The sequence below is a fragment of the Convolutriloba macropyga genome, chromosome 1, assembly GCF_964194025.1.
Source record: "Convolutriloba macropyga chromosome 1, txConMacr16.3, whole genome shotgun sequence".
NCBI lineage: Eukaryota > Metazoa > Xenacoelomorpha > Acoela > Convolutidae > Convolutriloba > Convolutriloba macropyga.
The window spans coordinates 78711505-78737975 of NC_134468.1; the positions used below are offsets into that span (position 1 = coordinate 78711505).

General features: G+C 35.5%; 3 protein-coding genes across 6 annotated transcripts in view; 2 read left to right on the forward strand and 1 right to left on the reverse strand.

The window, feature by feature from the left end:
• LOC142344263 (uncharacterized) overlaps positions 1 to 15900 on the forward strand; it is a 17247-nt gene extending 1347 nt beyond the window's left edge. Inside the window, exons 2-5 of the mRNA XM_075395836.1 lie at positions 7121 to 7281; positions 11271 to 11557; positions 11940 to 12066; positions 15645 to 15900. Coding sequence (XP_075251951.1) covers positions 7121 to 7281; positions 11271 to 11557; positions 11940 to 12066; positions 15645 to 15826 — 757 coding nt within the window. The 3' untranslated portion in view covers positions 15827 to 15900. The remainder of the gene's footprint in view (positions 1 to 7120; positions 7282 to 11270; positions 11558 to 11939; positions 12067 to 15644) is intronic.
• The window catches only part of LOC142342971 (transmembrane protein 120A-like), a 318405-nt gene that overhangs the window by 214794 nt on the left and 77140 nt on the right, over positions 1 to 26471 (forward strand). The gene's annotated exons all lie outside the window — the stretch shown is intronic.
• Positions 20753 to 25378, reverse strand: LOC142351829 (uncharacterized). Of its 4 annotated transcripts, XM_075404048.1 has the most exons (5): positions 25213 to 25378; positions 24126 to 24381; positions 23415 to 23661; positions 22347 to 22412; positions 20753 to 21043 (listed from the first exon to the last, which is right to left on the reverse strand). In XM_075404048.1, exons 2-5 carry the CDS (start codon positions 24308 to 24310, stop codon positions 20804 to 20806), a joined length of 738 nt encoding a protein of 245 aa, XP_075260163.1. In that variant the 5' UTR covers positions 24311 to 24381; positions 25213 to 25378; the 3' UTR covers positions 20753 to 20803. The 4 variants fall into 4 exon arrangements, with proteins under 4 accessions (XP_075260163.1, XP_075260170.1, XP_075260155.1 ...); XM_075404055.1 differs by lacking the exon at positions 25213 to 25378 and having other exon boundaries at positions 22347 to 22400; positions 24126 to 24539; XM_075404040.1 differs by lacking the exon at positions 25213 to 25378 and having other exon boundaries at positions 24126 to 24539.

The window sequence follows — 26471 nt, forward strand, 5'->3', positions numbered from 1 at the left end:
CGGAACATTGGCCCGTTGATTAGTAATTTTTACAGTTTCAAACCAATGGCTATCTTATCATCCATAAAAATAAGACGGCTACCTCAGATGTTTTCAATTTCTGTCAGAAAACAATAAAAAACGAATATGGTTTGCAGCCTTGACATTCCAATATGACACTACATCGAAAATATTCTTTTATTGAAGTAGTTGAACAGTAGTAGAATAATAACATCTGTTGAATAGCAAAATGAAACGAAACTCGCCTTTGAAGAATCGAGGAGTAATTTTAAAATCGCAAGCAAGAATGAAAACAATCAAAACTGAAAAAAGTACAATCATACAAAAATAAGAACTAATTTATTTGATTCACTTCTTTTAAAAAAATTACTTTTAAGAAAATCTAATTGCTCTTCTTTTCGAAAGCATAGTTTTCTTGATGAAAGAAATGAACACGATAGCAACGAAAGGAAATGCTAAACAAATTTGATGATATGGGATTAGGAAAAAGAGAAGGTGAAAAATACGCATTAGAAAAAGGAAAATATCATCTTATGGGAAAAGGAAATTTGTTCAATGCAAATAGCACGGACCACAAATAACAATTATTCAAAGAGTGAATAGTTAATGAAACTCAGTTGCAGCCGCAAAATAGCTTCATGTATAAATAGTTCAGTTCAGGCATTGCCTGGTTGTGTTCAAGCCTTTGAGCTTATTTTGACGGGAAATGATATTTGTCCTGAGTAGCGTTGCTAATATATTTTTATAAAATTGGTTTGTATCAAGAGGTAAAATTAATTGGCAATTAGACTTAAAATCCAGCTCAAACTGATGAAAAATGAAATTAGTTAAATGATTTGGAATCTTTGCGATAAAATGATGGACCATGATACTCAAACAGATATGTCGAAAGAAACCGTTTCACCTACAAAGTCTCTCGAGGTCGCAATACAAATGGAAATGGAGGCACAAAACCAGCAGAAAATAAATCAATATTTGAATATAGCCTCCACTTCGGTTAATGGTGTCAACAATTTCCAAACCCGCAATCGCAACGCCAATTACGAACCAACTCGTAAAGACTTCACTCGGTACCCAACTGTCCTGCAAAACTACCAGTATACAAGCATTTGTGCCAACGATGGACTCACAACCAGCGTCAAATTTGCCCTGCGAATGGAAAAAGTGCAATAATTGTGGTATAACCGGACATTTTGCGAAGAAATGCAGAAAACCGAAAAAACCACAAAGACAGTCATCTAAAACTCCGCAAAGGAATGCTAACCAAATCGACAACTCTTCTGAAACAAGTGATGACGAAGAATCAGTCAATTATAGCACGAGCTGTCAACAACTCTATGGTCAAGTCTATGATTCCAACAATAATAGCGATTCCGATGATTATGTGGCTGCCATCTCATGTGATTCGGCAAACTAATTTGAACCTTTAAATGCTAAGATACAGTTTCGAAAACACAAGCAAACGCAATGATTGATTCTGGAAGTGTAGTCAGTCTCATCACCAAAACGCTGGAAAACAGAATACTACGAACTACACCATCTGCAAAATGTGTCACTACAAAACAAAACAAGGACTTGAAAACTTTTTCAAACGAGCCAATTAAATTGCTTATATAACTCGCAACAATAGTGAAATACAATGACTGACATGCAATGACGCTCATATAACAGTTGTGAACGACGGACATAAGATCATCATCGGAAAAGACTTTTTCAACAGTCTTGGCCTCGCAGTTGTTCAACAACAAGAAGGAAACGGTAAATGTGTGAATAATATTAACAATTCTACATGTAAAATTAAAGACACAATCGCGTAACAATTTCCCCATTTCGTTTCAAGAATTGGCCTTTCAAAGACACATGTAGCGAAATCCAAATTCATCAAAACTTACAGCAAAGCAACAAAAGGTCAACGCGTTCAAAAAGAATTACAACCTCAGGTCACGGCGGAATTAGATCGTTTAAACACTGAAGGTCAAATCGAAAACTTGTCTAATTGTTCGGACGAACATTTCATATCTCCAATCGTCGTTACAGTATAGAAAAATCAATCTATAAAAATAGACTCTAAAGTGTTAAATAAAGCAATACACAAAAAATATCAAATTCCCAACATAGACAAGTTAATAGATTCAATCTCACAACACCTCACTAACTCTCAAAACGGTCAACAAGTATATTTTTCAACAATAGATCTCTAATATGCTTATAGTCATTTACAATTACACAAAGGTACTGCAAAATATTGTAACTTCAAAATCATTTGTGGAAAATCCACTGGAAATTATAGATTCAAAACGGGATTCTACGGCCTCACTGACATGCCGGCTGAATTCCAAAAAGCCATGGATTATGTTTTTCAGCAATAGATCTCAATTACGCTTATAGTCATTTACAATTACACAAAGATACTGCAAAACCTTGTAATTTAGACATACAAGTTTATAATCATACACTTGTATGTCTACATTACAAGGTTTTGCAGTATCTTTGTGTAATTGTAAATGACTATAAGCGTAATTGAGATCTATTGCTGAAAAACATACTTGTTGACCGTTTTGAGTGTTGGCGAGGTGTTGTGAGATTGAATCTATTAGCATGTCTATATTGGGCATTTGATATTTGCTTTTGTGTATTGCTTAATTTAACACTTTACTTTCTAATGCCAAATTTATAGATTGATACTTCTTTACTGTAATGACGATTGGAGATATGAAATGTTCTTCCGAATAACGAGACAACTTTTCGATGTGACCTTCAGTCTTTAAACGATCTAATTCCGCCGTGACCTAGGTTGTAAATTTATTGGAACACGTCGACCTTTTGGTGCTTTGCTGTAAACTTTTGATGGAACTTGGATTTCGCTACATGTGTCTTTGAAAGGCCAATCCTTTGAACCAAAATGGGGAAATTGATCCGCGATTGTGTCTTTAATTTTACATGTAGAATTATTAATATTATTTACACATTTACCGTTTCCTTCTTGTTGTTGAACAACTGCGAGGCCAAGACTGTTGAAAATATCTCTTCCGATGATGATCTTATGTCCGTCGTCCACAACTGTTAGATGAGCGTCATTGCTTGTCCAGTCATTGTATGTCACCATTGTTGCGAGTTGTTCAAGCACTTTAATTGGCTCATTTGAAAAATTTTTCAAGTGCTTGTTTTGTTTTGTAGTGACCCAATTTGCAGATAGTGTAGTTCGTAGTATTCAGTTTGCCAGCGTTTTGGTGATGAGACTGACTACAATTCCAGAATCAATCATTGCATTTGCTCGTACATTTCCAAACTGTTTTCAGCATTTAAAGTTTCCAGTTGGTTTGCCGAATCAAGAGATGGCAGCCACATCATCATCTGGCTCGCTATGAAAATTGGAGTCATAGGCTTGATCATAGAGTTGTTGATAGCTCGTGATATAATTGACTGATTCTTCGTCATCACTTGTTTCAGAAAAGTTGTCGATTTGGTTAGCAATTGTTTGCGGAGTTTTAGATGATTGTCCTTGTGGTGTTTTCGGTTTTCTGCATTTCTTCTCAAATGTCCGGTTATACAACAATTATTGCACATTTTCCATTCGCAGGGCAAATTTGACGCTGGTTGTGAGTCCATTGTTGGCACAAATGCTTGTATACTGGTAGTTTTGCGGGACAGTTGGGTACCGAGTGAAGTCTTTACGAGTTGGTTCGTAATTCGCGTTGCGATTGCGGGTTTGGAAATTATTGACACCATTAACCGAATTGGAGGCTATATTCAAATTTTGATTTTTTTTCTGCTGGTTTTGTGCCTCCATTTCCATTTGTATTGCGACCTCGAGAGACTTTGTAGGTGAAACGGTTTCTTTAGACATATCTGTTTGAGTATCATGGTCCATCATGTTAAGTATAATTTTGTCTCTGATGAGAGTAGTTTCCTAGTCCCCGAGACTGCAGTTTTCCCCCTGTTCGATTAAGCGACCGTAAAAACTTTCAACGGATTCGCCTTTTTGTTGCTTAGATGACCAGAATATCAAGCGATTATACGTGATATTCCTAAATTTAGTGAAGGAATCATTCATCGCCTGTCAAAGTTCCTTGGATGGTTCTTTCTCGATTTGGAAGTGGGGATGTTTACTTTCAAAGATACGACGTCCTTCTGTTCCGATGCTTAAGTAAAGTAGCGATGCAGATTTCTGCTCGCAATTACCCCAAGGGTTAGCTCCGCACAAAATGCCAATTTCATCAATCTTTTCACATCAATTTTGCCTATTTACCTTTAACTGCTGATTGCGAACTCTTCGGTCCCTTTCTGTTGCTTGTGTATGGTTCTCCACAGAGTCCTCGTATGTCGGTCTGGGCGGGTATGTTACTGTAGAAGGTTGTCCACTCAACAGGAGTTCAAGTTGAATCCTTTCTTTCGCCAATAATGCCAACTTCCATTGTTGCGTCCATTTGTCCCACGAAAACGTTGGAGTGACGGTTGTTTTCTCCCAGATTGCGTCAAAGTGAGGGGGAGTCTTTCTAGACTCACTAACTGACTGCACCATGTTGTACTTGATTACTTTTGCACAAGTCAATCGAGTAGCCAATGCTTTCCAAACAAATTAGCAAAAGCAATTGCGGTGCGTTTGCTTATTAACTTTCGGTTCTTTGACTTCTCAATTCGCGAAACTAGTATTTGAGGTGCGAATTGTTCAATACCAAATGGAGCAGACTTAATTGAAAAGCGATTGACTAAGGTTAAATTAGAAATGAACAATAGCAGTGCAAATCGGAGAATGAAATTAAGATTAAGGTAAAACCGAGATTAAAAGGAAGTAAAATTATTTCACAGGTTAATCACATATAAGGAAGTGCTCAAGAAATGTTTACATGCGTGATCAGACAGTTTCCTATCTAGGATATGAACAGACATTAGAATATGTATGAAGAACTGAAAAAAAAATAACTAAATGGAAGCACCTGTCCTTCAAATGATGAACATGAACTAGAATACGGTAATGGATATTCTGAAAGCAATATCCATCCCGTATGACAAAACTCATAGAAATTTTGCTTCTGTTCCCTTGTTCCTCTCAGCCGCCGATGAGTGAAAGTAAACAAAATAACACTGAAGAAGACTACAGGAATTTTGTGATGTCACTTAGTAAAACTTTTCCGCCGGCTACTTGGCCGCTCTATACTTTACGGTAACTCTTGAATATTGAAAGGCTTATCGCGGTAAATTTAACCAGGAGTTCGCGCGCTTTTTGGTCGCAAAGTTTATCACCTAATTCTATTATCACCCCGACACAATTTGTACAAGTGTAAAACATTTTAAGGATAGGCAGTAAATTTTTAAACTAAGAAAAACAGAGCATAGTGCAGACAAGAGATATGGGTTCCTTGTTTGATTTTTTCTGTTAATATTTAAATGAATTTGCAATAAATTGCATTAATTCACTTTCATGCAAGAATCTAGCAAGGATCTAGCAAGACTTGGTGTCCCTAATCGGTGCTTTGAAAACCTGTTTAAACACGTGGGCTTAATTAAATTATTGGGTTAAACTTGAAAGGTTTTGAATTGGGATCTTATTTTTCCTAGCATTTTTTGAACGCTCCCGATACCCTTATCATAGAATTAGAACACAATTTTCAATGTGTCCCCGATAGAAATTAGTGATGATGCGTCATTACAACGCAGAGGTATAAACCAAAATTTATGACCCAATAGTAAAACTGCCCCGAAAATTAGATACATAGAATGAACGAAACTAGGACACATCTTTTGTATCTTAGTTTTCGCAAAAGGGGTTCCACCAATTTTGCGAAATAAAAGAACATTGGGAACGAAAAGTAGGTTAAAAGTTTTGTAGCGTTTTTCCGCTCAATTTAGGTATCTATTATTCGCGCGCATTTTGAGCATGCAATAAGCACTTTAATAAAGATTTAATTGAAGCTTTCAAAGCTTTAATGTGCTTTAAACACATGCAACCACAAAAATTAATTTTTTTTGGAAAAATTCCTCGCTTATCAAAGGCTTTGTATATCAATATGGGACAGGCCGATTTCAATAAGTAGTAATAAATTGTACTAATAAGTAGTAATAAGTAGTAATAAAGTACTATGAGTAGTAATAAAGTACTACTAGTAGTAATATGTTAGGCTTAATTATATAAGTAGTAATTAAGTTAGGCTTAATTGCGGATTATATGCGAAATCAAGCTTCATTGCGTGCGAAAAATTGATACATAAATGGAGCAGATGCGTGATACAAGCCGTGCGAAAAATAGGTTTTAAATTTTGTACTTGTTATTCGCGGCTAGGATTAGGACACTTTTGCAAACACGGGTTGCTAATTTGCCTTCCATTTTGCTGGTTTCTGCTAAAGTAGCTATTTTCCGCAGTAGGGTTCCATTTTCATTGTATTAACGTAGTAAAAACGAACACGAGATACACGCATCGGGCTTATCTGCCCGTGACGATTTCGGTATACCTCTGCGTCGTTATGTTGAAAAAATCAACCCAAGCCGGATCATATTGCAAGATTTCTGCAATATTTGATTCAGCTCATCACTAGATTTAACAGGAAATCAAAACTTTAGTTGCCGATTGATATAATAGCTGATTTGTATTTTCATATTTGTCTCGATCTGTCTCTATCTTCTAAGATTTTTCTGAGATTTGAGTTCTCTCCATCACTAGGGTATCATTACTATGTGATCGACTGAACAGCAAGTTTAGCCTCCATTTCCGGGGGGAACAAGAGTTTTTTTCATAATCTATAAAACTGATGCATTATGTCTGACTTAACAATGGGCCATAATTAACAATTCATTGTCTGTAATGTATAAAACTAGCTAGCCGTAGCCACAAATCGATACAATATTCAATTTCACATTCTCAATTAGTCATTTAATTGTTTCGTGGAAACATAACTCATAAAAAGATCAACATTGAATTCAATTATTAACAATAATTTGGTCTTCAAATTCTATATCGATCTCTCCAGTGCAACTTGATTGAAGTTTAATTCGAATTGTATTGGAAAAACTCGCGACTGATGTTTTCATTGTTAAAATTTGCCAATTTGATTTATGAGGTTCGTTCATGTATAATTTGGGTAATTTAACCTGATTTGGACCAATATCTGGTATGATGTGTAGGAAGGAACTGGATCAGAAGTTGATTTGGCAGAAATATGGCTACCTGTTCAAAGTACCAGCCTACACTGATTCCCACCTGAGGAGGAGTGCAATTGACAAGTTCAGAAGAAACGACGAGAAGAGACAGTATGCTAAAGATACCCAAATCTACTCAAATTTAGGTTACTAACTTTCTTTAAAATTGCTCATCTCACTGAAATTTAAGACTTGCTCAGAATTGGTTATCATCACAATTTCGCCCGTTCAAAATTTGGAGTTGTTTTGAACGCACTTCACACCCCCCCCCCTCCCGTTGCTACAGGTTGCGAACTTTCTTCATTTCCACACTAAAATTTGAAAGCGATCATACTTTGGCTCGTTCAAGATTGGTTAGGATCACAGTTGGTTTGAAACATGGTAATAATTTAAATTGATTGAACATTTCTATTCAATATATCACCAAAATTTTTTAACGAAATCTCAATCACCTCGAAACTGACAAAACATGCTAAAAAATTGTCATTGCGTTATTAAATAAACAAGGCGGCTCGTTAATGTGCGTTCGCACATGATGTTCCGACCCGAGCCCATCTGCATGTTTGGCTTAACTGTCAACCAAATGAAGAGATAAAAAAATAGATGTTTGAGTTTTAAAAAATTGTTACAAAACCTAAAAACTAATGGAATTACATAATGCCCTGCCTTATTACAGCGCTCACGAGATCTGCCAATAAAAAGACTACGGGAAAAAACAACAAACAGCAAAATAAGCAAAAACAAAAATTTCACGGCACAAAACCATTATATAAATTTAAAAGCACTCAGTAACAACGTCAAAATGCAATCAGATAAAACCTTAACAACACAAATTTAGTGTTTCCTAACTATACAGCAGATGGATGTTTTCCATAATGAGATTAGGTAAAAAGTCAACATAGAGAAAAAAAATGAGGTTAAACTCAAAGACCAATCATTATTTCTTAATCCAAATAATTTCAAAAGTCTAAAAAATCTTTAGCTTATAACGAAATAATTCTTGATAAATTTACTAAAAAGTCATTATGAAAAAATGGGACCTGTATTTGCTTAGACTAAGCCATAGGAACGGACTAAATACGCAGAAAATCTCAAAAAATTACGAACAATTTACACAAAGACGCAGAAAATCTCAAAAACAACGAACAAAAACACAAGTTATCGAAGCCATTAAAGTCATTAGCTATTATCTGAATTTTAGGTAATTTTATTTCAGTTTTCATTCATACTAATTCAACTAAAATTATACTGAAAGAGTAAAAAAGTTCGTTCATTTGGGTCACATTTGCAAATCATTGGGATCTGTTATTACCTGAATAAGCTAAAAGAAGAGAAAAAGAAACACAAATGCACCACTCACAATTGTTTTATGAAAACGCATTTTGTCCACAAACAGAACATCAGTTACGACATAAAATCAGTAGGCATGTTATTTTTTGGAATTCAAGGACTTGGATAGAACCTCTCAATGACGAGAATAAGTTACAAGTTGACGAAAAGAACAACAAAAACTGAAAAGTTTGAAAAGTATTGAACATTTATAATATCATAATTTTTAGGACTATTGGCTATAAACTGACAGTTTCGGGTAACAACATTCATTTAATCATCAATTACAATTTTATGTGACCGGTCAGAATTTTTGGGCTACCTAAAAATAAAAAAAAAGGCAAAAACAGCAAACTCAAAAAAATTAAGCGAGAAAAGTGTCAACACCATCAGAGAAGGAACTTTTCAGTATGATCTCTTCTATTTTCAATTAAATTTTCAACAGCATGGTGATTGTTTTTTTTGTTACAAAATGACTTGAAAAACAACAAATATAAACAATTATATTAAAACCAAGAAGTTTTTGAGAAAACCCCTGGTATCAAAGACATTAAATTCAATAGTTTTTGACGGAATTAAAAAAACACGCTAAGTTCTGCATCGATGGAATAGCAATCACACGTTTCATTCATAGGTCATCAATAACTAATCACAATAAGTCGTATGGCAATGAAAATTATATCAAAACCACGAAATTTTTGAGAAAATCCATAGTATCAACGTCTTAAAACTCAATAGCTTTCAACGGAAGGCATTTAATACGCTAAATTATGCCTAAATTATGTAACAACAAGGATACTTGTCATTAAAAAGTTATCAATAAGATATAAAAACATGTCATTGGCTATGAAAACAACAACAAATACAGGCAAAATTCAAAAATTCAGTAGAAAAGTGCAAGAAGAAAGTGTGGAAGCCATTGAAACCATAAGCTTTTTTTCTCTGAAAAAATTTTCTGCGATCCATTGAACAGCTTCTGTACGCCAATTGGAGCTGTCAATATTAGGATATTGTAATATGATTTCAAAAGTAACCAAAATTACTTAAAAAAATATATACAAAAATTAAAAATAAATTATGAAAACTCGTGCACCGAAGTCAAAAAACCAATAGTTGGAAGACAAAACCGCTAACTAGATAAATTGTTGTTAAAATAAAAAGAAAAGGGGTTCTGTCATAACTGAGACCGACTTACAGTTCACGGAAAAAAGTTTAAGATTGATTAGTGTTCAAAAAAATTTTCTAAAAACCACATTTTAAATACTTAACAACCATTAAATTCAATAGCTTTCAACAGATGTCAATGAATACGCTCAGCTAGGCCACGATGTGAATACACGGATGTTTTTATGCCTAGGTAATCAATAAGACATCACAATATTTCTTATGACTATGGAAAAACACTAGAGTCAAAAACCAAAAATTCTGTAGAAAAATACTAGCAGAAAGTGTTGAAGCCATTTAAACAATCCTTTTTTTCTCTGAAAACTTTATCTATGATCCTTTGGACTTCTTCGCTAAAACATTTGTAGCCATCAATATTAGGATGACGTGATAAGATTTCAAAAGTAACCAAAAAACGAAATGTCCAAGACTTAAAAAAAAATTGAAATCTTGTGACATTGAAATCATTTAATCAATAGTTAGTTGCTAAAACCGATAATGAGATTAATTTTGCTTGCAGTAGGAAGGAGTGGGGGTCCTGTTTTTACTGAGACGAACTTACAGTTCACAAAAATAGGTTTATAACTTACTAATATAAAAAAAATTCGAAACTTGTTTTCAAAGTCTTAACAGCCATTAGCTCTCCACTCACAGCACTAGATAGGTTCACCTAATGCTCAGTACAAAATCTATTGCGCCCTTAGTCAACGAGTTTATGCCATGGAATTCTAAAACTTTAGTAAAACCTCAAAAATAAAATCAAAATTTCATTTGAAATTACGAAAACTGAGATACGACTCCAAAAAAAAACATGAGCGATCCCTTGGAAACGAAGGTTTTGTTCATTGGGCTTCATTTGATTGTAAATAAGGTTTGTAATTAACGGAACCTTTATATTAGAAGTTACTAGTCTCTAGGTGACTTGAAAAGACAAAAAAAATGCAAAATTTTCGAAAAAAAGAGCTCCCAAATAGAATCCGATTTTTTTCGATATTAAACTTCCCTCTCAGACTAGAACTGGTCTTTTTATCGCCTATCGTCTATTAAGAAGCAAACATTGATTTATTTTGTCGCGTGAAATCTAATTTTGAATTAAACTTTTCGTAGAAAAAAATGTTAGTTCGAACAAAAATTACGGTAAAAGTGATCAAAATTGAACCAAATATCCCGTGTTCACACAAAACTTCAATCCTCGATAACTCTTCGAAAAAAATTGAAATTAAAAAATCTTTTTAGTTTTGAATTCTACGCTGGATGAGCTTTTTAATGATATCACTCACATTTCTCTACGATGAATATATCGGTCGGCCAAAATTGACTGAACAAAAAAAAACCCATTTGAATATATAGTTCCTCCCCCCACAAATGGGTCGGAACAAAAAGTCTTGGGCAAAATCAAGAAATTATCCGCCAAAGAAGACAGGGGACTTACTAACTAGGATGCAGGAACTCCATATTTTAAAATTTTAACACGGGGATATGAGCACACCAAAACATCAGAGATAAACTCTTCCAACATAAGAGGTTATATAAACTGTCCCATTTTAATTTTAAATAAAACTTTGTCTTAATTTCGTTTATTTTCTCTCATAATTTGCTTATCTCTCTGTAATACTTGTATGCTTTGTTTCCCTAACTTTAGTTTCGTCCAATAAGTCACTATTCGACTCTCTCCACAGTATCAACTCGTGCCCAGAACCCCTCCCCTCCTCGGACCCCATCGCCTCGTCCTCCAACAACAACCAAGACAGCAACACCCACAAAACAGCTGCTTACAAGAAGACTCTTCTGGCTCCCGAGGAGAGGAGTTGCTACTCGTGTCATGACACTATTTGGGAGAAGGTGTTGGTGGGGAGTGCCAAACACAGACACTACGCAATGTTGCAGAAGAAAAGACAAGATGCAATGTTGCAGGGATTGAAATGCAAGGTATGCGATACACTGTGAAATGAAACTTGACACAACTTGCCTTGTCATGCAAGATCTTGATAATTTTTGCAAAACTTGAAAAATCTTGCAAAGATCTTGTTGCTTCATAGCCATAATAAAAGTTGTGGTTAGAATTTTTTATTGACAATCAGCGTGACACAGACGGAAATTTCAGGCTCTTTTAAATATGACTAGATTCACACGAACACTCAACTGTGATTTTTGAGCCAAAAGTGGTGTGATCCAGGAAAATTGCGTGACATTGTGACATTTTATACTGACCACAATTGCATCTCAAACAAACGTTATAACCGAAGAAAACATTTTCAGGCTTGCTCCAATTTCTGTTCATGCTATTTCTTAGACGTTTTGATCATTTTAGCAAGAGCAGCTGCAGAGGCAACAGACGGACTACTTCAGAAGAATATCAACTCTGATACCAGGAGGGGACACAAGTGTTAAGAGCAAGTCCAAAATCAACAGTCTCGGAGATCTTCTCTTTCTCCTTAGTAAGAGTTGTTTGGTATCTTTCCAGTTTTTATATGCATACAGTATTTTCTGTTATTTCAACTATTACTTTCTAATCTTAGGCGCAACGGATTTTTATATGAAAAAACACAAAAATAACTGTTTTCTTTTTTTTTGCTTTGTTTTTTTTCTCATGAATTAGCAGCTGCCTAATTTTAGCGTTATTTGTTCAATTATTTCTGTTACCGCAATTACAATAATATCATTTTTTTGTGATTTCTTGTTGCGCATACAATTACTTATCCTGGGTCGCCACTTCTTAGTAGTCATACAAGGATCATATATGATCTCATATAAATCATAACGTATTTCCTAGTACGATCCTTGTATGACTACTAAGAAATCATACATGATCCTTGTATGATTACAGTAAATCATATATCATCTTGGTATGATTAGCAAAAATCATACATCTGTTCTTCATAAATCATTTTCCATTTGTGTTTTTCAAAATTGTATTCGGTTAGGCATCACTTTTGTGATTCCCCGGCGTCAGTTTGTGATCCGCCAAAAGACCCTAACCTACAATATCATTTGCAAAGTTGGGCACTAAAAAAAGAATGAGTCCAAATAAATAACTATATATCTGATACTCTCTGAAGCCAGTTAATACCTATAAATGCTCATTTATAGGAAACATAGACTATAAATGTCCAAATTTTAGCATTAAACATCAAAATCGTTTTGTATATATGTCTAAATGGCAAAGTTATTCTTTTAGTGCATAAAAAGTATCAAATGTCGATTGCAATTGCAATATATTCATTTGATATGTCCTCTGACTACATTATAGGGGAATTTTTGGCTCCAGTCAGTGTTTTATGTGTCATATATGACCTTATATAATTTCAACGAAATTTTTCAACCTCGATAGAAAATGAAAATTAAACAGTTTTCAGGGTTTGAAATTTTTTGCATGATCCCTGAATGATTACTAGGAAATCATATATGATCCTTGTATGTCTACCAGAGTTCGTACAAATCATATTTGACCTAGTATGACTACAAGAATTTTGTACGATGAGCGAACAGGGATTTAGCTTTTGTTTATCCTTCTTAAATTTAACCAGCATCTTTATCCTGAAAGAACTTGCTTTGTAGTCTTCAAACAGAAATTAAAGAAACTTTGAGAAACAAAACGACCATTTGCGGTATGATGGGATATTTTTCTTAAGTTCCTTAGTCGTCGAATTTGTAAATTGTAAGAGTGGTTTTCTTGTAAAAAACAGCACGTGAGATTTTACAATTTGATTGGTTAATTTATAAGATATTGCTAGTTAAGATTTGGATAAAAAATCAAAATCTTGCAGTGGAATGCATCACCTTGTAGAAACTTGCAGAAAACTGCACAATCTCACTTATCAACCATGTGCACTCGCCCCGAAAGTATAAATTAATTGTAACGCCTGGGCACAAAAAAGCCCTAATTTTACACTATGAACTGACACGTACTCTGTAAGTGTTGGGATCAGTGAAACACATGGGCCAATAGCGGAGATGGTCCGTTTTTTTGAGAACTTTTCAATCTCCGTTTTCATAAGTTTACGTGAATAATAAAATGTGCGCTTTTGTACTGAGAACAATTTTCATAACCTAATACTGTCGGCAAACAAAAATTATTGGTAAGAATTAGCCCTATTTTGAGAGTTGTTACCTATTCATTAAAAATACAACATTCGTGTCCACTTGTTCGAGAGAGCAGGAGACAAAAGTGGTACACCGGAGGTACGGGACTGTTAGTTCCAGAAGATAATAAGATTTCTCGAAGATAAGATATTTAATTAATATACGAGAAAACCCGATACAAACACAGCAATAAATGAAGTGCTCGGAATTTGAGAGAACAACATTTGTTTCTACATAACATATAACACGTGTTATCTATCAAATCCTATAGCATAAGTTTAGCTATAACTTTTAACATATAACATTTTTGTTCTTGTTCTTACAAGATACTTCTTAAGTGAACAAATTTTTGTCTTAAGTTCTCTTAGAAAGCCAATTTCTGTGAACAAATTCATCAGGTGCCTTCCTATAGCGTAGCCAGTTGTTGATTACCTGCAAAAAATATGTCTGATATCAAGCCGAAATGAGTCTTGAAAAAGTTATTCCAAAAGGCGATTCCAAAAGCGTATGCCTTCAATTTACTAGCGGCTCTGAGCTACCGTTCTTCTATTCATACAATCTATCTAGCACCTAAACGAATAGCGTTTAAAAACAAATTGACCAAGATTTTGCGAAAGAAAAACGCTTGATTAATAGTGTCTTGATTAATTAACCGCGAGGATAATGGTAGCGTGGTTGAGCTGCTACAAGAAATTTCTTAGAAGAGATTGATTTTCTATCATATACTCATAATGTGTGTCGGTCAATTCAGCTTTTTTGTTCCTTCAACTCTGCTCGGGCTTCCAAGTTTTCTAAACCTCGTAACTTTTTTTAACATTAAAATTCTATTAGGCACATTTATTCAATATAACAATAATTGGGATTTGAAGTATTTACCGCTTTAGAACCAAACAAACTTTTATATTTTGCTTGACCTTACTCCTTAACAAAAACATATGCAGCATTCAAGTTTCTCTGCTGCTCAGACACCTTCGAAAAAATCACCGCTATTTAGCGTAAAGAAATATAATTGTGTGGCCTATATTTAAATACCGTTACGCGGGTGTTTACATGGTTGAGTTACAGTGGGCTTCTTCGTACGGCCATGTTTCAGTAAATTATTACCTCTAAAAATGGCTAACCAGGATTCCTGAATTTTTGGTTATTTGGAGTTATGTTCTTTTTTGACTAAATATCATTTTCTCAGAAGTCGCTACTAGTTGTTACTTCATTGGAAATTTATTTCAATGGATTGTAATTTAGATTCTGTCCTGATATTTTTACAACCCATCGAATTTGGATTATTTTGTTGCTCTGCTTTTTTTGTAAGGCCTGTTCATTTGGTTTCGACTTATTGACGTCAATGAGAAGGCAAAATTTTTCTTGATAATTTTCTTTTTTTAGTGAAATTTTGTTGAGCTTCCCAGTAGAACAAATTTAGAGTCATTGCAGGTTTTCAGTTAATAGCTGTTTTTATAAATTTTTTGCTTTGTAGTCTCAAAATAATAGTGAATTGGTTAGTCTTGCCCCTATTTTTGTTGTTTTCGTTGTCTTATTGCTTTTTCTGGATAACGACAAATCACAATGACCTTCCAATGAGACATCAACAGACCTATTCAATGTTTACAGTTGAGAACCTTTAATCTTTATTACTTTATCACTGTGTATTCACCTGAAATAACAATTAATTTTGAGTTTTGTCCGATAATATTTTTCTTTTTGATCAGTTCATTTTCAGATCAGATCAACGTCACCTGATACATTCCTGTCCTTCTTTTAGAGTCCATCAAGTTTCAAATTACAAAGCATGAAATATTCTTTTATAATTTGAATGTTTCCCATTCCTGCCTCGTTTGCTCCACAAGAAAGCTAAAAGTTAGGATGAGCGCGCTTCGAACATTATGTGTTAACCCACATTAGAAAACCTCCTTATTCGGTGTAAAATAATTTTTAGACTATAAACTCCACGAAGAGAAGGCCAGTTTGGAAAAGAGAGACGAGTGGCAGGCGAGGTCAACCCAGCCTGGAGTTCACGAGAGAAACACCAAACTGCGCTGGAAAAAAGCTGTCAAGACAATCAAGGTCGACTCTTACAACATCGGCAAAAGTGAAATTAGAGAGTTTCTGCGAGGATGAAGCTAATACTATTTCACTTTCCGTTTTCGCTGTTATTGAAAGTAGTTCATAATTCATTTATTTTCTGTAACTCAATCTGTAGCTGTTCTTAAAAATAGAAATTTGATTACTCCGTTATTGTTAGCTATGAAGACAAAAATAGAACTGACCTCTGATAGAAATCGATGTTCCTGCCAGGATTGCTGCGTCCGGAATTACGTGCGTTCCTTATTTTCATGTGATTAGACTTTTGTGTATATCTGAACGGAACGCGGCAGAATGATCCGATTGCACACTAAATTTTTCTGAACAACTGACTCTTTTTATACGGGTACCAATAGAACAGACCGCATAAATTTGCCATTTCGAGCAAACTTGCTCAATATCATAACTGAAATCCATTTTAGGTAATAATTTTGGTTCCTGCGTAATCGCAGCGGAACAGCATTAGGCCACAGCGGCCTGTTCTCAGCTGTCCTTTTTCTTATTATTCCCCACATTTCAGACTGATCTTTTTATGAGCAGAATTGCTCTTTTTTGGCGACTATGGCCTCTTTTTTTGCATCTGAAACTTCCACGCGGTACCATAATTGCAGTCAACATTGGTCAGGCTATGGTCAACCTGAAGTAAACATGGCTTCTTAACTCTGTTAAAACCCTCATTTTCTTCTAGACTAGTACTGTGAAATTTATGGTTCCTGTTCTAATTTGTGACGTATCAGACCATGTAAACCTTGAGGCAGAATCTCGGGTCGAGTTTTTCAGTGAAATAATGTAAGATTTTTGGTGAAAAAAAATGTTTATTACTCCAAAGCGTCGGCTTTTTTGGCGGCGAATTTTAGTAAGATTTGTGCTTTTCGATGATTAAAGTATGTAAGAATTGCTGCTTTTAGCGGTGAAAATTGATTTTGTAACAAATTCAGAGCAATTTCTACAAAAATGAACTCCGCGCAACAATTCAAATATTAGCATACCATTTCTTGTTGTAATGAAAAAAAACTCATTCCAATTCGCGGCGAATCTTTAAGAGTTTAATGTTTGTAAAATTAGCGTTTTTGGTGGTAAAATTTATAGTAAACGAGGTAACATAAATATTGCATATATCGTTATGACCACACTGCAAACTTGAAGTTTGGCTGATGGATTAAGCATCGGAAAACTAAACAAACTTTTTGAGGACTTTATGCTTATGATCAGTTTTTAGTCATTTCAAGCAAAAAAAAACATAAATAGGGTATTTCAAAGATCAATCAATATTCAATTTTTCGTCTCAACTAAGATCTCTGATCTGCTTTTTTCATGACGACAATCTTGTTAAGTTTTTGCAGCATTGTTGTAGACCATAGCACAAGCAATCCAAAATGAGTTATTTAAGAAGATAATTGTGCAACTAAAACCCAGTTTTGGAAATAAATTGTCTGGCAATAGCAAAAATGTGAGTACTCCGCAATCTAATTCATTACTTAATCAGTGTATGTTATTTCTTCTTCCCGAAATTATGTTTATAACACTTTTTGGAATTTACAGTCTGTGACTGATATGACTCATTCGAGCATGAGTTCTCAATTTGAACGCAAATGAATGTAGTTCAACTGGACATAAGTGCTCTCCGACTGCCCTTCAACATAGCTTTGGTTATTACCGAATGCCATTTATCTTTACAGCATCAATTAAACAAAGTGCTTGATCTGAGCAGAATAGCTCCCTGCTAAATTTTTTCTTCTTTCAATACAAAATCTTGCTAGAAAACTTTGCTAACTTATGCTACATCATGCTGCAAACAAACAAAGAAATCGTTCAAGAACCCAATTTCATATGGGTTTCAACTGAATAATCAACCAATTAAAGTAATTGAACTTTTTCTGTTTTTTAATTTGAAAGTAGCATGACACTTCTGAAATGTAGTTCCACGTACTGTGGTGATGCAGGTGATGCCGCGCTATCTCCCGAGATAATTGCAGCCAAATTCCATCATGGACTAGCCCAACAATGTCCATCATTAGTCCAAGTGGAAGTTTTATGCTCATAATTGTTCTTGAAAGGCAGCGACTGTTTCGAAGCGTACATTTGAGCCCTGGCCATGACTTATATCCAGACTTTCATAAATTGTGACAATTACTAACAGAAAATCTCATAGAAAACAAAAAGACATAGGAACTGCCAAATTGAATAAGATAAAGAGCTTTTGAGCTAAAAAAACGTAATGAATACAAAATTAAACAAATGAAGGTACCTAAAAGAGCGTTTCGTAACATTCGCTGCCTTCTGCGAACAATTATGAGCTTATACCGTCCACAACATGGACTAAAATGAGTGGGCTAGTTCCTGATGGCGGCATATGGCGCTGTATAACCTGCGTCAACTAGGATAATTTTAAAATGCATTGAGGGATAGCCACAATAAAGAGGACTTGCCCAATGGCACAATTCCCATTGCCCAAGGCTAAGCTAGCATTCAACTAAATTTTAATAAACTTGACGTTCACAACATGAACAGGGTGCGAGGTTCTCACAGTAGAATGACTGGGTTTCGAGCTCAATTCAAACGAAAAATCCTGGTTGAGAACTATATCGGTAGACTTATTCGAGTGCCCGGCCATTTTAATCATGCCATATGAGTATTTCGAATTTTTCTTCTCGCCATTTATGTACACTGTGTACAATTGTTGAAGTGTGTGCAGACAAAGCGCATTGATCCAATACTAATGCTCATTGTAATTGCTGTCGGTATTTGTTATGCGGATGATGTGCGGAGAAGCTTTGACTATTTTTATCTTCAGTTAGCCTGGTTCAGCTGTTTTTGTACGCCAAATTAATGTTCCAGTGCTGTGTTTTTCTGCAACAAAAGTACGGGTAGTAGTTGCTTATAGTACAAGAAGAAACGGTAGTTGTAAAGAAAATGCATAATTATTTTGCAGGAAAAACTTTGATCTCTTGAATTTTTACTAGAGAAATCTATATGTGAATTTAAACAGTTTCCTCTCTATTTTTGGTTAGAAACAAAAACAAGACATCCTTTTTTAAATTTAACAGATTGTTACCAATTGGCGTTTTAGTTGATCCCAGGAATTTCTCAATCGTAATTTTTTGTGCTATAGTGCCACTATTGGCCGCGTTTCAACTCTAGTCAGCTTTCTGGAGAATACTATAGTCCGAGCCATTGTTGCATACTTTTGACATTGTGGGCCGAATAAAAATTATTGCATTGAGCCCCCCTTTGTAGCATTTGTTATTAAAACTAAATTCTTAGAAGTCTTCTGTTTGCAGTAATTCAACCTGCGTTTTTTAAGTATTTTGCTTGCTTTTACAGCATCACAAAAAAGAACTCTCTAGGGTTAGGACTGATATGATGTTTTCCGCCATTTTTTTCCGAAATAATTAGGGAAATTTTTTACAGAACAGCATAAGGCCATCTACTGACCATTCAAGGCAAAAACTTTTTTCGCCAACTCATCGAAAAATGCCTAAGTTAATGATAAAATTAGGGGAGTCTAAGCAGTACCAACTACTGCAAAAACTGACCAGAAAAATTTTTGCGATCTTTGCGGGAGAAAGAATAATCTTTGCAATCAACTATTTTCAGTCATTGCTGATTATATTATGATAGTATCTTCTATACTAAGCACGCTTTGAATCAATGATGAATCAAGAGCCAGTGATATTTAAAACAAACAATTTTTGCCATGAAACACTAAAACTATTCTTACCTTGTCAAGGTGTTCTCCAGGAGATAGAAATTTGTTTTTGAACAGTTTTTTTTTCTTGAAGCGAAGGAGGGCCTAGTTCTTTTAACAAGTCATAGCAATCAAGACGTACTTGTATTTCATTTCTTTTTGCGGCTGTGTAGACAGCATAACTTGCTTGTTTCTCTCGCTCGGAAACCAGAGAATATGAAGCAATGGGTTGGAACCATCTCTCTTACATGGAACCCGAGTGCGTTAACCATTACAACAACTGTTTTTCTTAAGCCCGCCCACAATGGGCTTTTGTCATAATTTACTCTCTTGTTCTCTCTTCCAGGCTCTTTTTTCTCTAGCCAAGCATTCGTTGATCAAGTAGAGCTTATCGTGAAGCTATATAGAGCTTAAATTTTCCCCAATTTTCATCAGATTTTTTTCTCTCAACCTTTAATAGATCAAACAAAGATCACAGAGATGACGCCAAGATTATTTGAACGTACTTTTCTCAGACCCCGTGTGAGGAGTTTGGCACAGCTAATAGAGTCTATTCTAATGCTCTTAATTTAAACGCCAATTAAGAGAAAAAATTTTGAAATTAAATGATTAATAATGACAATATTGCTAAAAATTAATAGTATTAAAAACTCTCACTTGTAGCAACTTATGATTTTTAAGATTATTTGTCATAGCTTATCTCATCATTAGGTTAAATCTCCGACATATTTTTGAACGCAAAGCGAAAATTCTGAGAACACACGAGAGGCCAAATGACTTTCGAAATTTTAATATGCTAATTTAAATGTCATTGGTTTCTTCTTTGTTATACATTTCTATTCAATTTATCTGCATGTTTTAAAATTGAAATTTGGCCTCCAGTATTTTTCCGTTATTTTTAGAACATTTGAAACGGTGTCAACTTTATAACACGTGTTCTTGCTTGTATATATAGTCAGTCCCATAAAGTTGCAACGCTATCGAACGTTTCAATGGTCAAAGTTCAAATTTAAAACATGGTGATATCTAGCAAAACACTGCCCATTTGCATGCCCGAGCTTTTCGAACGTTCGCCTGCGTTGCAACTTTATGGGACTTAGTATAGTATAAGTGCCCCAAAAACCACTCAAATCCTGACATCAACCACGTCTTTTTTTATTATAGACCCCCCCCCCCCCCCCAACCCCTACGAAATAATAGCCTGCTCATTAATCTTGTTATAATGTTATATTTTTACTTCGGAAATTGAGGGGGGCGTCATATGACTATGACCACTATACTGGGGGGGGGGGGAGCTATGATGATAAAGACCCCCTAACTGAGTTTTAATAAAGAACGTCTTCGGTTGCCCTTCGTCTCTCAACCCTCACAGGGCGCAAATCTTCCTCCCCTCCTGCAACCTCGGGTGACCTCTGCTCGTAGCGATGTGTTGATGATGATGAAAATGCAGACTCGGGTGTGAACTGGAATGTAGACATTGAAGTGAAGAGAGAGTGGTGTGCATTGATGTATTTGAGGCAAGATTCAAGCAGAATTTCAGTCATGTCCAGACAATGTTCCAGGGCCTAAAAAGGGTCGAACGGATCTCACAAACCTTGCGAATTAAAACTGAAATTTTGCAATCTTTAATTGAAAGAATTTCAGGAGTCTAGTGCCATATGCTATAGAAGTTTGTAGAAATAGTTAAATAGTCAGCCCAGAAGGGAACTTTTTAATTTCCGCCAGCAACGAGAATCTTCCCCGGGTCGAGAAAATTTATGGAAGAAATGCGCTGAAATGCACTGATTTTTCAAAAAGTTCAGCGCAAAAAACACATAAAAATGCGCTGAAATGTGCTGAAATGCGCTGAAACTTTGCAAGAAACGCGCTGAAAACCGCTGAGTTTTCAAAAATAGCTATAACTGAGAATCGAACCCTGCTCTCCGGTTCGGCAGCCTTCACCCAATCCACTGCGCCAAAGATTCCTGACCTTCATACTATTTATTTTAATTTTATATTAATAGACAGTTTAAGAAGAAATGCGCTGAAATTATGTAAGAAATGCGCAGAAAATTCAGCGCAGTTCTTACATATTTTCAGAGCTTTTCAGCGCTTTTTTAAGAAAAAGTTAATTGTTATATAAGAAAAACTAAATTGTTCGAAATTGAGGAAACGTTGTCAAAAAGCGTTTAAATCCACTAAATAATTTAAAGAAATGCGCTGAAATTTGACTACATTTCTTATGTAAGATTTTTGCGCTGAAAATTTTGAAAAATCAGCGCGTGTCAGCTCATTTCAGCGCATTCAGCTCATTTCTTACATAATTTTAGCACATTCAGCGCACTTCTTACAAAATAACGCGCTGAAACGGCGCTGACATCTCGACCCGGGTCCTAAGATTGTTTGAACAAACGATTGCATAATGGGGCTATATTACCGTGCGTGCGTGCGTGCGTGTGTGTGTGTGTGTGTGTTTGTGTGTGTGCGTGTGTATGTCTGTGTTTGTGTGTGTATGTGTGTGTGTGTTTGTGTGTGTGTGTGTGTGTGTGTGTGTGTGTGTGTGCGCGTGTGCGTGTGTATGTCTGTGTTTGTGTGTGTGTGTGTGTGTGTGTGTGTGTGTGTGTGTGTGTGTGTGTGTGCGTGCGTGCGTGCGTGCGTGTGTGTGTGTGTGTGTGTGTGTGTGTGTGTGTGTGTGTGTGTGAGGGGGCGGGGGGCTACTTTAATTGAAAAGTCCCCTAATTGTTGCCTAGGCGAATGAAATCGAATATAACAAGCATAGATGGTGAAATTCTATTGGTGGAAAGGTAGCAGTTACCCAGAAAGAATTAATTCAGACAATTCATTTGATTAAATAACATCATGAACAAAACCACCCTTCACCAAACTTACAGGTTCCAGACATCTCTCACGCCATGACTTCATTTTTGTCATTCCTCCTTCTCTCTTAAGCACATGCTAATACAATAAATTAAAGGCAAACATGCTGGAAACCTTTTGAATTTGTCAATGTACAAACGACAGAACAATTCGAAACATTTTAAAAACCTTAACATTTTCTTTATAATACAACTAATAGGAAGAATTTTTTAGGTTTTTAATTGTTGCACATTGCTTGTCGTTTTCCTTCAATAATAAATGATAAATGCAATATGGGTCCTTTCAACGATTTTTGTAAGTATTTTTGGAGCCGAAAAAATCAGCTTCTTTTTTGACAAAGATGAAGATTTTGCTCTGCTAAAAAACCGTAATTTATGAAATAATGTTTCTTAAATCCCAAGGCAGAGCCAATCAGCGCTGAGTCAGTCTAGAGATATTTTGTTTTTTAGGATGACCAGTACTCTGTTCATGTCACAAACCTCCGGGTTATAAATTCTGTGCACATTAAATTTTAAAAAAAAACAGAAGATAGTCTCTATTCTACGCTGAACTTGAGTGCGTGTGTTTTATTGAACAAAAACGGCAACCTAGTGTTCATACAAAGCTGCATGCCGAGGAGGAGAGGGGTTGAAACACATATAGCTTTCAACAATTGAAACTCTGGGTACAGAAATTGGGATTCTATGTCAACTTTTTGTCTTTATAATCTCCACCAAAAAGTTTTGGCAAAACTCTTTAACACTTGTTCTTTAAAGGCATATATACATTACTAAGACCGATTTTTCGAAATATGTGTGATCGTTTTATTATTAATAGGAAATCAACAGAATCACATGTACGTATTTTTTGCAGACAAAAATCAATGCTTTTCAACGATAAACAAATTTCTAAAGACACGTTACCGTTCAGCTATCTAAGGCAGAACTATTAATAGTATTTAGAAATTTTGTCAAGGTCATACAAGGTCACTGGTATGACCTTGACCCTTCATTTGCGCTTTGATTTAAGCTTAAGACGCAGAACGATTTTATTTTTCAACAAACTATTTGTTTTCATTGTTTTCAGTACTCCTTCACTTACAGATAAATTGTTTTTGTTGACAGTTTTTTCAAACTGTGTCATGTCGCGTCCACATGCGCACACATATTGTCTTCCCTCGACGTCTGTTTCTTCCCATGACTCATCGTAAGAGTCGTCGTCATTTCGTCTGGTCACGTGGTGTTCACACATTCTGTGTCTCCCTGCCGAGAAAGGAACTACATCCCTCCCCAATGTGGGGCAGAGATCAGATCTGCCTTTGGGTACCACGGGATCTTTAGAAGGACCACTGAAACATTTGGAATCACTGTATAGTTATTATGCAATATGTTTCAACTAAAGATTAAGAATTGTTGAAAACTAAGAATTAGGAATCCTTGGGCACTAAGAAATGAGAATTGTTCAAAGCAAAGGATTGGGAATTGTTGAAAACTGAAGATTAAGAATTTTTGAAAATCGGTGCCCCATTAGTCTTAAGAGATTGGTCCGTCAATTAGCGATCAAAATGATATAAATACTGGACATAGATATTTTCTGTCTGGGACAGTCTGGAGATCAACATTTTCCACCTTGGACGGTGCGGAAATGCCGTTTTTCAGTGTAGGACCCGCGCCTGGGTTATTAAATTGGTTGAGATGATGCAGCCAAATGAAAAGCCATTGGCCTGACAGATTTTGTCGGAGAGTTTTTATATCTTTACCAAACATTAGCAAAAAATAGGGTTTATTATAAAGTGAACAAATGTTCCAAAACCTCAAAGTGGAGGCACCACTGTGTTCCAAGGACGTTTGCAACGATTCCACACCATCAGCACCACTTGCACCATCGTCCGATTCCAGGACCTGCACTTCTATCTCTCTCATCTCAATTGACTCCGAACGTCCGTCATTTTCTTCCTCTTTAGCAGCACCCATTGTAATGAAGTTTGGAACCACCATTGTCAGTAATTTGGGGACCCAGAAGAGAAATTTGCAAGAATTTGAGTTGAAACTGCTGAACTCTTGTGATACTGAAAAATTATAACTTTGAATTATGTTTGTCTTCAACAATTTGACAACTCAACTTTAATATTTGAGACAAGTACAAAGAAGCTTAAAATTTCAAATTGGAGAAAAATTTGATTCCAAATTCAAAGATGAAAATTTGATCGAATACTCCAGAGCTGGTTAAAGCGAGTAACAATAATACAACAATACTAATAATTTTAAAAGTAAAAATTAGGTTGTGCTGAAACTCGAAAGAGGGTCTGAACTGGTCAAAACTGGTCTGAACAGGAAACGAATTAGCAAGTATTTACACAGTCAACATTATGTTAAAGTGAGATGATTAAAGCGTATGCGGAAGGTTTGTGCCGGCGCTGCCATTACTAAAGTTTGCGCGTATTAAAAAGCAATTGTTGGTTCCTGTCTATTCAAATTAATAAATATTTTGAAGTTTAGTACATGAATTAGCATATTTCTGGTTATTGAACATACCGCCTTATTTCAAAATTAAGATGTGAATGTGTGAATGTGAATTAAAGAATTTTAGTAAGCCTTACACCTAATTAGCATAACCTGGAAACTTATCCCTGGAAAACTTTTCCTACAAACATATTTTGATAAACAAATGGGGAGGGGGTTTTCAAAAGTGTACCAATTGAACCTGGTCAACATAACTTAGATCGTTTATGCCTTAATAATGCAATACATAGGTTTGAATGAGGGTCAACTCCAATTACAAATAATCATATTTCGGGCGAGTGGGGGGGGGGGGGGGGGGCTACTGACTATTTATGTTCTGCAATTATTGATTTTCATATATTCCAACGAAATCAAAACTCATTTCATTTTCAACCCACCTTAAAATTGCGTGAATTGTGCGAGAAGTATGAGCGCGATGAGAAATTTGCTCTATATGCTTGGTCAATTATGCTATATAAATCGCTTTTATAGATGCAAAAACGGAATAAACCAATCTATTCAAATATTTTGAAGCTAAGTATTTGAAACGAGATGTGCTTAGTCGCTCATGTGTAGTTTATAGTCACATACAATAATCAATTAAACTAAACTTAAGTGAGGACGCCGAACTTTAATGGTTAAATAGTTTGCAACCATAATTATTCAACCACAGGAAGTAAGAGTTTACACTATTTTGAAAAGAGGCCACATAGCGTAATAGCTGAGAAAATCTGAAATACGGTTGTTATGGAGAGCTCTGAACAAAATTAGGAACCAGAAACGTCGTTATTGAATTGATCCATAACGGTTCCCTAGTTCTTTTGCGGCAATCCATATCCGAAAATTGAAAACGTTAAGTTCTTCTTAAAATTTTCTTTAAGAATTTCACGCTCGGTAAGATCAAAATCACATCACAAATCATGCTATTTTTTAATCTATGTTCACGTTTACTCTCCATTTCATTGTTTTCGGGCGAATTAATATGGGTGACAAAAACGTAGTTGTCAAACAAATTAAAAAAGGGTGAAAGCATGTACTTTTTAAGGGACCGCAAAATCAAAAATTTATTCTAGCAAAAATAATTCGGTTACTCAATGCACTCAGGCGGAGGTGCGCGACCCAGCCCAGCCCTGAGACAGACTTGAGTTGCGCCCAGTGCAACAGACCCACCTGTGCCACCTGTCCCAGGTTGAGATCCAGACCCAAATTTTCCTCTGATGAGACTTTCTAGACCGAAATCACACGTGATCAGACTTTCCAAGCCGAAATTACCTGTGATCGGACTTTCAACACTGAAAAGGTCTCCAATCAGACTTTCCAGAGCGAATAAGTTTTGATCAGACCATCTCCATACCATGGTCCAGAATCAAACTCAGACCATTACCCAGACCATAATCAGACTATGATCAGACATTTCAGACCCAATTAACCTCTGATCAGACTTAATCTAGACTATTTTGGTCATATCACCAGATAAAATATTTAACGTTATAATATATTCATTTCATGAAAATTGAGTTTTCAGTTATATTTTCAACCAAGGCAAAGTCAATTCTAAAAGTAATTCCAATGAAATGAAAACCCAAGTGCCAGAAAAATTTTTTGAGTAGGTCGGGGATTCAAGCTTTTGACTGAATAGATGAACTTAGAAAGCTTT

Bases quoted from the DNA above. Each gene is read 5' to 3' on its own strand.
- LOC142351829 (XM_075404048.1), bottom strand. From the start codon at position 24,310: ATGGTGGTTCCAAACTTCATTACAATGGGTGCTGCTAAAGAGGAAGAA. The intron at 22,413-23,414 runs GTAAGTGAAGGA...TTATTGTATTAG, and splicing joins TCAACAAAAACAATTTATCT to CATGTGCTTAAGAGAGAAGG. The intron at 21,044-22,346 runs GTAAGTTTGGTG...GACCCTTTTTAG, and splicing joins GTGAGAGATGTCTGGAACCT to GCCCTGGAACATTGTCTGGA.